At 39.4% G+C, this 13,832-nt stretch overlaps 1 protein-coding gene across 3 annotated transcripts in view; it reads left to right on the top strand.

Moving 5' to 3' along the window:
• Positions 1-13,403, top strand: part of LOC126088609 (proline-rich protein PRCC) — an 85,180-nt gene extending 71,777 nt beyond the window's left edge. For all 3 annotated transcript variants that reach the window (XM_049906830.1, XM_049906829.1, XM_049906831.1), the window contains exon 6: positions 13,087-13,403. In XM_049906830.1, coding sequence (XP_049762787.1) covers positions 13,087-13,173 — 87 coding nt within the window. In that variant the 3' untranslated portion in view covers positions 13,174-13,403. The remainder of the gene's footprint in view (positions 1-13,086) is intronic.
• Positions 13,404-13,832: the final 429 nt, after the last annotated feature.

The following is a 13,832-nucleotide window of genomic DNA, read 5'->3' as shown; positions in this document are numbered from 1 at the left end:
GAGGCGCCAGGTGGAAATGGCATGGCAAGCCGTTCCACAGGACTACATCCAGCATCTCTACGATCGTCTCCATGGGAGAATAGCAGCCTGCATTGCTGCGAAAGGTGGATATACACTGTACTAGTGCCGACATTGTGCATGCTCTGTTGCCTGTGTCTATGTGCCTGTGGTTCTGTCAGTGTGATCATGTGATGTATCTGACCCCAGGAATGTGTCAATAAAGTTTCCCCTTCCTGGGACAATGAATTCACGGTGTTCTTATTTCAATTTCCAGGAGTGTAGATCACACACACACACACACACACACATACACACACACACACACACACACAGACTGCAGTCTCAGGCAACTCTGGCCACACTGCAAGCAACAGCACCAATGCATGATGATGGAAGTGGTGACTGGGTGAGGGTAAGGAGGAGGCTGGGGTGGGGAAGGGGAGGGATAGTAGGGTAGGGGTGGCATGCAGTGAAGTGCTGCCCTCCTAGATGGAGGGTACTTCACTGCCTGCCATCCCTACCCTACTATCCCTCCCCCTCCACGCCTCTCCTCACCATTAGACTGTGACGAGATTGGTATCATTGTCAGAAACAATTGTTTGTGCCAAGCCTTCGAGAGAACATGCAGAAGCGAACACCTCAATAGTGCTGGCGGCGTGGGAATAAGAAAGCGTATTTGCTGTAGGCAACAGTGACAATCTACCAACGCATTTGGCAAAAGGTGCCAGCAAAATCTATATGGAGGTGTTGCCATGGAGTATCAGAATGTGGCCAGGTGAAAAATTTTTGATGTGGAGCAGACTGATCATCCACACATTATCCACACATCTAAACCAAGCCACATACAATGTTACATGCCAACTGCTTAGTGTGAACTGTTCCCCAATTATTTTTATGCAGAAGAATTAATACTTTCTGTTGCAGTGAGGCGGGGGTAAGCACTCTTGTCTGTTTGTAGGGTCTGTGAAGCAGAATCACATCATTCAGAAGTGATAAACTATTGCCTTGCACAAAATATCTTGGCACTAAGGAATCGGGAATATGTTTCCAAGAGGATGGCCAACCTTTGCGAATGTAACTTTTTAGCAATCTTAGTGATTGGTCATGCTCTGTGACTTGTGGGATCCACTGTGAATCATTAGGAAAAGAATCCAGTGCTTGCAAATCAGAAGACTCAATATGTAAACAAGAAACTTCCAATGCATCAAATGCTGCATCTGTGCCAACATGTTAATGAAACAATGTGTCGACATTGGCATGTTGTGCCTTCAGGCGATACTGAATTTCATACTGGTAATTTGACAATAATAGCAACCAAAGTTGGAGCATTTGCGCAGTGCGGTTGGGAACTTGCTTCTACAGATGCAACAGTGCAAACAGTGGCTTATTGTACATGACCAGGAAAAATTTTCTGCCATACAGGTAATTTCGAAATTTTGTGATACCATATACCATAGCCAGGGCTACCTTCTCAGAGCATTGTTCAAAGTTGTGGAAGCAGATGTGATGGGGCATTATGTGTCATCAGTTTTATGTGATAAAAGCACCCTGATGCCATGAGACAAGGCATCTGTAGCAAGTGCAAGTGATTTGAACAGATCATAGTGCATAAGGGAAGGTGAAAAAGCAATGCAGTTTTCACTCTTTGAAAAGCTTTGTCGCAGTCTTTTGTCGAATGGAACAGAAAATATTTACATCTGAGGTAATTCAGAGGTGTGGCAATTTGTGCTGCATTAGGAATGAACTTTATGTAATAAGTTGACTTTCCAACAACAGCTTGCGGTTCACATAAATTCTTAGGAGATGGGAATTTCTGAATTGCTTTCAAATGTTTTGTCAAAGGATGAGCGTTATTGGTGTCGATGATATGTATAAATATTCAGTCGTGTCGAAAAAAGAACATTTCTGCACCATTATATTTGAGGCCTGCATCAGTGAGAACTTGAAAAAGACAGCAAAATTTTTCAGTGTGCTGTTCAGGTGTTTGTCCGGAGACAATTACATTGTCAAGATAATTAAAACAAGCAGGTACTTTAAATGTTACTTGTTGGAAAATTTTTTGAAATAATGCAGGTGTGGAAGTGCTTCTGAAAGGTAGGCATTGATATTCAAAAAAGCCGACATGAGAAGTCACAACAAAAATTTTCTTTGTCTTGTCAGCCAACGGTAAGGTAACTGACGATCAGCATCTGTAAGATCAATTTTAGAGGGAAGAACTGTCCTCCCTCGAGATGATCAAAAATGTCCTCAGTATATGGGAGCAGGTAGGAATCAATGGCGGTATGTGAATTTACCTTGCGTTTGAAATCTGCCAAATATGAATCTTCCAATTTGGTTTATGAAGGACGACTAAGGATGATGTCCACTGACTTGCTGAAATAGGTTTTAAGATGTCAATGAATTCTAGTCTCTGAACTTCTGTAGCGACATCGTCGTATAATCCATGTGACAATGGGTGTGCAGCAAAATTTGGGATGCGCATTAGCTTTCAGAGTAATGTTGAGTGTGAAAATCTTTTGCACATCCTAGAGTACCTTTGAACAAATGTTGTTACTTGTCACAGAGTTAGTTGTTAGGTGTGGGAAACTTTTGTGTCAATGGCATGCACATTATCCTGTATGTCTAATTCAAAGGAATCAAACTCATCCAAGCTGAAAATATCTGGGCTCATATGTGAGCGGACTATAGTGAAAGATACTCCTTTAATCATGTTTTTGTATTGTGCAGTTAAGTGACACTTTCCAAGCATTGAAATGCTTGAGGCGATGAGGTGCAGACTTGATGTTTGCAAAGGTGGTTGGCCAATTTTTTCCATATGTATCTAGGTTAAGCAATGTGACAGAAGCTCTGATATCTATTTGAAAAGGCACTTGGTAGCTACAAATTTACAGTGCAATCCACTGTTTGAAGTGTGTTCTCTGAATAGAGTTGTGCATTATTTGTTTTGAAAAACTGCTCCCTGTTTCTGCATGCACACTAGAGTTTTTTCCTGAATTTCGAGATTGGAAGAGCCTGTTTGAAATGTATGGTTCACTTGTCTGAGCAAGGCAGTACAGAATCTGAATATGAAATGACATTTATTTCCATCTGTTGCTGTTTTGCATTATTCCTTCTTGAAACAGAGGTCATCTTCCTAGTCTTTTGCTGGAAGACCTGTTTGAAATGTCCTGTGCAGTGACAAAAATTGCTTTCAATGTGTGTGAAGAAGCAACTCTTCTGATCATGGGTGACAGAGCATTTTACACATGACTTCACTTGGTGCGGAGCTGAAGCAGTAGAATTAGCATTGTGCCAGTGCGGCAAACGTTGTATGTAGTTGCGTGCCTAACCTTGTTTACACAGTGTTGAGTTGCAAGTGCTAGGCCCGTGGCTGTGGCTGGGGCACGTTGTTTGTCTCAAGTGAAGTGATAACTGGTAGACAGAAATCTTGCTTGCTAAATCTTGAACTTCATGTGCATCAATAACTTTAAGCACTTCACTGCAGCTAGGGTTGCGATGCTTCAGAATTTCGGCCTTCAGTCTCTGAGCTAATAGATTCTGAATAGCATCACTAAGCATTTCAACCTTATGAGCTGCGCCACAGACACAATTGAATTTACAGTCTCAAGTCATGCCCTGCAATTCTGCAATTCATTCTTTATAGAATTAATCACTACAGTGTTGCGTATGAAAAAATTTATACCATGCAACAGCAACATGTATTTGACTCTCAAAAAATTCATCTAATGTGTCAATTATGACCTCTTGGGGCTGTGTTTGAGGCTCACTGAGGGGAAATAATTTCGCTAATAGCCGGTTTGTGCGTACTAGTACACATAAAAAGAAAAATGCTTGTGATTCACCAATTATTTTGTAAGCATCAAAGTGTTGATGCAGCTGTGTTATGTACTCTTGCCATGTTTTCTTCTCATCAAACTGTCAGAAGGGCGGAGGGGGCAGTTTAACTCTGTCTTTAGTCTTTGATGCATTTTGCTGCTAGGCTGCTCACACTTATATGAGGCATTTATTTATTTATATTTCGTGTCTAGTTCCATAAGACCAAATTGAGGAGCAAATCTCCATGGTCATGGAACATTTCAGTACATGAAATTACAACAGAAAAGTAATAATAGAAAAAATAAAATGTTTATGAATGCCAAAAAGATGACAAGCTATAAGTTTATATAAACACAGTTAACAATGTGTCACAGGAATTAGCTTCATTTTTCAAGAAACTTCTTATACATCATAAGGTAATGAAAATAAGCAAAGTAGACTACTTTTCATGTTGAACTATCACTTACTTCAGATACTGTTATAGTAGTAAAAATGGCAGCATTAAATCTTTGAACAAAGTCCTGAACATAGGCTTTCCACAACAGTTTACTATTTATCTGAACACCTAGAAATTTGAAATATTCAGTCTCACTAATCATATGCCCATTCTGTGTAACTAGAAAGTCAGGATTTGTTGAATTTTGTGTTAGAAACTATAAAAATTGAGTTGTACTGTGATTTAGCATTAGTTTATTTTCTACAAGCTATGAACTTATGTCTTCAACTGCACTATTCGAACAGTGCCAATATTGTGCACAACACCCTTTACTACCAAGCTAGTGTCATCAGCAAACAAATGTATTAGAATCACCTATAGTACTAGAAGACATATCATTTATATAAATAAGGAACATGAGTGGCCCCGGAACTGATCCCCGGTGACATCCGCCATTTAACTGTGACTCACTCGGATTCCACATCATAACCATCCTCAGTACTGTGGAGCATGACCTTTTACTGTCTGTTCTTGAAGTAAGAAGTGAACAAATTGTAAGCTACTCCCCGTATTCCATAATGGTCCAACTTCTGGAGCAATATTTTGTGATCAAAACAATGAAATGCCTTAGTTAAAGAGACACCTATTGTTTAAACCTTTTATTAATCCATCCAGTACCACACAGAGAAAAGAGAATATAGCATTTTCAGTTGTTAAACCAGCTCTAAAACCAAGCTGTACATTTGACAGCAAATTACATGAAACGAAATGATCCATTATCCTTACATACATAGACTTTTCAATAACTTTAACAAACACTGATCCCATAGAAATAGGTGTAAAACTGTGTATATCATCCATTTCTCCATTTTTATAAAGTTGTTTTATTACTGAGTACTTAAGTCATTCAGGAAATGGACCATTCCTAAAGGAAAAATTACAAATATGGCTAAATATAGGACTAACATGTGCAACACAGTATTTTAGTGTTTTGATAGATACTCTGTAATATCCATGAGAGTCCTTGGTCTTCAGTGATTTAATTATTGACTCAGTTTCCCACTAGTCAGTATCACAGAAGAGTATTTCTGACATCAATCTTGGAAGGCCATTTCCCAGGAGAGTTGTATGAATCCATGTAGAAATAAAGTTTTTATTTAATTCACCAACTATGTTCAGAAAATGATTTTCAAATACTGTACTTATATCTGACTTATCAGTAGCAGAAACATTTTTACTATGTACTGACTTTATATCTTCGACCTTGTGCTGCTGACCAGATACTTCCTTCACATCTTACCATACGGTTTCAGTTTTATGCTCTGATTTAGCTAATGTGTTTGCATACCAAATACTCTTTGCCTTCCTAATATCATTTTAAGCACTTTACATTACTGTTTGTAATGTGATACTGTAACTCAGTTGTGATTACTTCTAACATTTTGATATAATTCCCAGTTTGGTCTTCGTGATATTCTTATCCCACCAGTAAGCCACCCAGACAGCCTTTAACCCTCCCGTTACCAAGCTTTTTCACACCTCTATTTTACCAAGCGGGGTATTTGGACTACCCCAAAAGAGTTTTGTGTTTTATTGTAATATTTGTTCTCATATTTTGTTATTTCCATTGAATGGGTTTATTTATTATTGAAAAACAGCTTTTCAGGTTATTAGAAGTATTTAATCAGATCACAGATACAAAGTACAAAAAAATTTTATATCTTTCACTAAATTCTGTACTCAACAAACAGAAAATTAATAATCTATGTACCTCAACAGTCATTGCAGTAAAGTAACACAAGACTTTTTTTCAACTTTTCAGTCAAGTACATTTTTGCACTGCATGCGCTTCACAGTAACAGTTTCTTCTCTGTGTATATCACAAACAGGTTTCTTGCACGTTACACAATAGAATCTTGTTTTTCCGATCTTCGTTTCTCTTGCAATCTTGACATCATTGTGGCGTTGGTAAATTGGAACACTGGGTCTGGATCACTGCTGTAGGAATTGCAATACCACAAGCTTTCAGTGCTTCTTGTACATCTTTATGAAGACCGTTGACATTTTTGGCTCTTTCTTCCATGTTGCCTTTGCCGAGTCCAAATTCCAGTTCAGTCATTAAGAGTTTACGTCAGCTTCGGTTATTCTTCTGCCAGTCAGGAAATCTTTGAATGTACATAATATATGCATTCAGTGCTGCAATATCTATCATTTCCATGAAGATTCTTAGTGGCCACCACCTTGTTCCTCTAACACAACTGTATTCTCTTGTCATTTTGTCCCCATTATCTACAGCACCTTTGGTTTTGTTGTAGTACAGTATGATTTCGGGTTTGTGTTCACTTTCTTCACCACTCACTTGTCTCTCATTATGCTGAGTAGGGAGTAGTATTACTGCCTTTACCTTCTTTGGAACATAGGAAACTAGGGTCAAGTCGTTTGTGAAACCAAACATTGAAGAGTGAACTTCTCTCTTTCTGAAACTTACTGGAAGATTAAAACTGTGTGCCCGACCGAGACTCGATCTCAGGACCTTTGCCTTTCGCAGGCAAGTGCTCTACCATCTGAGTTACCGAAGCACGACTCACGCCCGGTACTCACAGCTTTACTTCTGCCAGTATCTCATCTCCTACCTTTCTGTTTGGCAAGAATTCTGTTGGACTCTCTTTCTTATTGGAACGCAAGGTACCGACCAAATCGTGTTTCGTTTTTGTAGTTCAGCAGCCAATGGAAAACTGGTGAAAAAAAATTATCAGTTGTTACACCATGACCGTTATTCAGAAATGGTTCCATCAGATCCAAAACAACTATCTGTCCTTGATTCACTTCCTGAGTATTGTCCACCATTCCTGTGTAAATTTGGATCCTTAATAAGTAAGACGTCTTCACATCAGCACAAACCCAAATTTTAATGCCATAATTGCCAGGCTTGCTCTTCATATAAACCCTAAAAGGGCAGTTTCCTCGGTACGTTGCTAATCGTTCATCAATAGTCATGTATTCATAAGGATAAAGTTATATCTAAAAACAAAGATGATGTGACTTAGGCCAAACGAAAGTGCTGGCAGGTCGATAGACACACAAACAAACACAAACATACACACAAAATTCAAGCTTTCGCAACCAACGGTTGCTTCATCAGGAAAGAGGGAAGGAGAGGGAAAGACGAAAGGATGTGGCTTTTAAGGGAGAGGGTAAGGAGTCATTCCAATCCCAGGAGCGGAAAGACTTACCTTAGGGGGAAAAAAGGACAGGTATACATTCGCACACACACACATATCCATCCGCACATACACAGACACAAGCAGACATTTGTAGAGGCAAAGAGTTTGGGCAGAGATGTCAGTCCCGGAAAGTATCCTGTCACAAGTGGGGCACTTTTGGGGTTCTTCTGTGTGAGGTTCTGGGTTTGAGGAGATGAGGAAGTGGCTCTGGTTATTTGCTTCTGTACCAGGTCGGGAGGGTAGTTACGGGATGCGAAAGCTGTTTTCAGGTTGTTGGTGTAATGGTTCAGGGATTCCGGACTGGAGCAGATTCGTTTGCCACGAAGACCTAGGCTGTAGGGACTGGATCAGACTCTGAATGTGGCTCTCCAGCAGGGATACAACTTCCTCAAATCCTGCTCTGAAATGAGATCCATCCTTCATGAAATCCTCCCCACTCCACCAAGAGTGTCTTTCCGCTGTCCACCCAACCTTCGTAACCTCTTAGTTCATCCCTATGAAATCCCCAAACCACCTTCCCTACCCTCTGGTTCCTACCCTTGTAACTGTCCCCGGTGTAAAACCTGTCCCATGCACCCTCCCACCACCACCTACTCCAGTCCTGTAACCCAGAAGGTGTACACGATCAAAGGCAGAGTGAAAGCACCCACGTGATTTACCAACTGACCTGCCTACACTGTGAAGCTTTCTATGTGGGAATGACCAGCAACAAACTGTCCATTCGCATGAATGGACACAGGCAGACAGTGTTTGTTGGTAATGAGGATCACCCTGTGGCTAAACATGCCTTGGTGCACGGCCAGCACATCTTGGCACAGTGTTACACCGTCCGGGTTATCTGGATACTTCCCACTAACACCAACCTGTCAGAACCCCAGAGATGGGAACTTGCCCTTCAGTATATCCTCTCTTCTCGTTATCCACCAAGCCTCAATCTCCACTAATTTCTAATTTCAATTTGCCGCCGCTCATACCTCACTTGTCTTTCAATAACATCTTTGCCTCTTTACTTCTGCCTCGACTGACATCTCTGCCCAAACTCTTTGCCACTACAAATGTCTGCTTGTGTCTGTGTATGTGCGGATGGATATGTGTGTGTGTGTGAACGTATACCTGTCTTTTTTTCCCCCTAAGGTAAGTCTTTCCGTTCCTGGGATTGGAATGACTCCTTACCCTCTCCCTTAAAAGCCACATCCTTTCGTCTTTCCCTCTCCTTCCCTCTTTCCTGACGAAGCAACCGTTGGTTGCGAAAGCTTGAATTTTGTGTGTATGTTTGTGTGTCTATCGACCTGCCAGCACTTTCGTTTGGTAAGTCACATCATCTTTGTTTTTAGATATGTTTTTAGATATATTTTTCCCATGTGGAATGTTTCCCTCTATTTTATTCATAAGGATAAAGTTAGATTGAAATTTGTCGAACACTACCCTAATGGCTTGTAGCGTGTCCTTGGTTTCTTCAATTATCTGTGCTCTTGTGTCTCTGTTGTCAAATCATAAGAATTTCAGTATAGACAAAAATCGGTTTCTTGACATGGCAGCAGAAAAGAATGGTTGCCGAAAGGCAACATTACCTCCCCACAGATCGGAAGCACTTGTGCAATGTCCATGAGTTCGACCAGCTCCTATTAGGTCGTTTTGTTTGAAGAATGAGCTGCATTCCTCAAAGAAATTACTTGTTTGGCTTCCCTGTTCGTTTCTTCTACAATGATGCTCACAATTTCCGGTGAGATAAGTAATAAATAATAAAAATGACTCTGTTATTGTTTTGATTGTTTTTCCATCATTCACTGGGCCAGGTGTTACATTCAAAATGTTGCAACGTCGATTCCACCTACCTTTTGGTGGTTCACTAGAAAATTGTAGTCCACTTCTAGAAACAAACAAATCTCCAGTGTCTTTGTCTTCTTCTTCTTCGACTTGTTCACGTGAATGTGTAGTGTCTTCTGATATTTCATCATCTGTTTCATGTGGTGCTTCGATATGGTCTTTGTCAAGAGGTTCCATATATTCATTCAGTTCATTATCAATGTCCCTTTCATTTTCATCATCACTGACATCAGAATTGTATAGAATTTCCGTGATTTCTTTGCTAGAAAATCCTTTGGACATCCTTACTTCCAGATGAAATACTGACTCGTGTAATGTCAGCTCAACAGTGAACGCCAAATTCAGCGCAACAGTAGTAACCAGCAACAATAAAAAACATTGGATCTATGGCAAAACTCAACAAAGAAGTTGAATGACAGATATATTTCCCAAAATCTTCTTTTTCTACAAATAAGAAAAATAAGACTTTTCATACCAAGCAGGGTAGTCTCACAATCCCGCCAATAAATGACTTGAATAACAATGATAAAGCCAAAAAAATTAGACAGTCGTGAGTGTGAATTCAACATCAATCATTTTAGTACAAAGTCATGAAACCACAGGCATGTGGCCCTTCAGATAACATTATTATAGGGAAAAAATCGACCTGGGGTAGTCAGAATACCCTGCTTGGTAATGCGAGGGTTAACTGCTGTTGCGAACGTTCTAAAGGAAAACAGCTTTCAAAGAGCTATTATTTGTTGTCTTGAAAACTGAACAAGAGATGTTAGGCACTGCTCAGCACTTAGCTGTTACTCTCCCTGGTTGCCATGATTTCTTAAATATCCAGACTTAAATATTTCAATTCAATAATGTAAACACACACACACACACACACACACACACACACACACACACACACACACAAGAAAGAAAAAACTGTGACCTGCTCTGGTGTCCAAAGCTCCTTGTTCCACTAATGCCATCTTCGTCACCAATATGTTGTAACTTCCTTTGTATGCTTTGTGGTTCCTCAGTGGATACAGAAGAGAGGAACAGATGCGGTTTGTGGACAGAGAATTCAGATATTAATTTGGTATAATATTAAATACTGAGTAATATGTAACTTTGTTTGCTATAGTTGCAGCATCAGTTGCTAACTGTAGATTTGAACGTTGAAATATATATTATACAAAGGTTTTCAATTCAGTCAGTGTTCAGTACAATGACTATTCCATAGATGACAAGCTCTGACTGCTATGTAAGTCTGTAAATAATATGAAATGGCAAACACATGAAATGGGGCTCTGTGCACCGATGTGTGAACTTAAGTAGATCCATACTGGAGCTCCAGAGTAGGGATGCTTGCATATCATTGGCAGCGACATAAGCATTTGTGGCAATGCCCTCATGCTGTGGTGGTGGCTGTAGGAAAAGTGGTGGAGTGACTGGCAGCGTGTGTGTTTTAAAATACGGCCAACCATATGGCGGCCAATACTGCATAAACAACTGCCATTTGCGACTTTAGTGGTGTCAAGTGAGAGCTCATTGGAGGGAAGGGTGGAGGTCTGTCGTGTTTTCTGACGAAATCTGCTTCTGCCTCGGTGCCAATGCTGTCTGCGTGTTGGTTAAGAGGAGACCAGTCAAATGCCTGCAACTGACCTCTCTGCATGTTACACACACTGGACTTACTCCTGCAGTTATGGTCTGAGTGTGATTTCGTATGACAGCAGGAGCACTCTTGTGATTACCCCATGCACCGTGACTGCAAATTTATATATTGTTCTGGTGATTTGACCTGTTTTGCTGCCATTCATAAGCAGCATTCCAGGGGGTGATGTCCAACAGGATAACACTCATCCACATACCACTGTTGGAACCCAACACGGTGTGTTGATATGGTTTGTTTGCTCGCCGGATCTGTCTCCATTTGAGCTTATATGGGATATCATTGTATGACAACTCCAGTGTCATCCACAAACAGCACTAACTGTCCCTTCCCTGTATTGAGTGACCAAGTGCAACAGGCATGGAACTCCATCTCACAAACAGACATCTGGTATCTGTACAACACAATGCCTGTGTGTTTGCATTCAGCATTCTGGCAGTTACACTGGTTATTAATGTACAGTCCCAAAATTTCATTACTGTACATTTGAAAATCGAGGATGGAATGTAACAAGATTATAAAAAAGGATAGTTGCTACTCATCAAATAGTAGAGGTACTGCATCACAGATAGGTACAACAAAAAGACTATCAGAAAATGAGCTTTTGGCCAACGTGGCCTTTGTCACAGATAGAATGCGCGTATGCACGCGTGCGCTCTCTCTCTCTCTCTCACACACACACACACACACACACACACACACAGCATATGCTGGAGTTGGTGGTTGTGTGTGTGTGTGTGTGTGTGTGTGTGTGTGTGTGTGTGTTTACTGATGAAGACTGTGTCCGAAAGCTTTATCTGAGTGACCTTTAATCATGCCTGTCTGTAACTTGACATGTCTTCTTTATGGTAAGTAGCAATCTATCTTTTCCTACTTGTGTATATACGTTGTTATGTAACTACCTGTCATACAGTACTACTCATAAATATCAGGAGAGATGAGGGTGTAGGATATGCCCTTTGTTGTGATCTCAGTGATATTGTATGAATTTCCTTAAATGACACTGGTTCCTAGGAAATGATTATGTAACTGAATCTTTCTATTGATTGGAATGCCATACTCTTAACACCATTACTAATGAGGAAGTGTATTAATAAAATTATGAGACAGAATTTCTGACCAGTGTTTACCTTCAGGAGGTGAAGTGTGATTACTCCCAACAGGCACATGCAAAAATACATGGATTCAGAGCTAACAGTTCCTTCTCAGGTGAGGAAGAAGGGGTTGGTTGAGAAAGGCTAAAAAGGAAGGGCAGAACATTTAGGCCACAGAACTAACTACATTATCAACAGTATTATAAAATCCGACAGTCAACTATCAAATATGCAAAAAACTATTTACTATGCTCAGGAAGCTCAAAAAATAAGGCGAAAATTATGTGAAAAATATTTAGAAAGACCGAGGGAAATAAAATTCAGTTCCCAGGCAGGCTATCAGATAGACAACAGAATGAAAGCATTGATCAAAACTTTCAATTAACTGTTCTTAATAATGGAATAAAGCAAGGCACCAAACCAGATGAATCCATATACACTAGATGTTATCAACAAAAAAGCTATTTTAAGTTGACTGTTGTCATGTGGAATTGTGTTGTGGGATTAGCAACAAACTCATAAAAAATGTAGGTGTATGATGTTCATAATATTATGTAAAGGAATAACCAAGCTTCTTGTAAAGGCCTGTTCTCTTTCACATATCTTTAACTTGTTATTAATGCCGGAACGTTTTTGTATGTGATGGAATCTACATAACTGTTTGTGTGTGGATAGAGGCACAAATGTTATTCTGATCAAAAACTCATGTAAATGTCATAAAATGTCATTTTCCCACTCAAACTAAAATTTCTTTGTGACCTCCCCAGAAAATAAAACTACAAACATCACCAGTCATATCTTTCATACCTTTGTTTCTCCCCATTGTGTTTCATCAGAAGGATCATAATCGTGTATTGATATCTCATTCGTATTGTGAAGCACATTTAGTAATTTCCATATTAATAGATTAGTGAACAGGTGACAATTTCATTGGATTCAAATCATTTTTTGTGAGAGTGATGGTGCTACATGTATTTCATAAAGATATAGAAAGTGTGTTTTTGTCACTGGGAATTATTTGTCTTTCTTTTTGTTCTCTAGGCTAAAGAAAATGAATTGGAATTAAAAAATCAGTGGTCTCAGAATAGAATGTCAAGGAAGCAGACACAGTCCAAGTATGGTTTTTAGAACTGATGTACCTGTTGTCCGGCAGGTGATTCTGAGTCCAGACTACCAGTATGTGATGGCTATGGGATGTACACAAACCTTCATAGAAAACTTTCGTTTCTAAAAAATAGAAGTGTGTCTGAACATATTGTATGATTTTAAAATGCTGGTTGGTTGTTTTTTTGATTTTATGTAAAATTTGTATAAATTTTGTAATTGAGGTTGAAGTACAAACAATTTAAGTAAAATGACATTTTGTGTACACTAATTAAATAAGTGTATTCAGTGGCATCATTATGTGCAGCGTCACTTGAAATTTACATGATTTTTTTTTATATATTTTAGCAGTAAGTAACATTAAAATCCTTGATTCCCTTATAATACTAAATAATTCAAATGTATCTCTGAACAGTCTTTAATGAGAGTGTAACAATAATGTATCTACATCTTAACACACACATTAGAATTGTTACTGTTCATTCCCTATATTAAGAGAAAATGTAGTTGATAATTAATTGTAAGAAAGAGGGATACCTATTCTAAATTCATAAGCCCACACAAAGTAATGGAACAGAACACGAGTTGACATATTTTCAAAGAAGTTGCAGGACCTTATGGTGAGAATTAGACTATGTCAGAGACAGAATGTGTAATGAGTCAAATATAAAGAGCTCCTTTGG

This window comes from Schistocerca cancellata, chromosome 6 (genome assembly GCF_023864275.1).
Source record: "Schistocerca cancellata isolate TAMUIC-IGC-003103 chromosome 6, iqSchCanc2.1, whole genome shotgun sequence".
In the NCBI taxonomy this organism is placed as follows: domain Eukaryota; kingdom Metazoa; phylum Arthropoda; class Insecta; order Orthoptera; family Acrididae; genus Schistocerca; species Schistocerca cancellata.
This window is presented reverse-complemented; position numbering and strand designations above follow the sequence as displayed.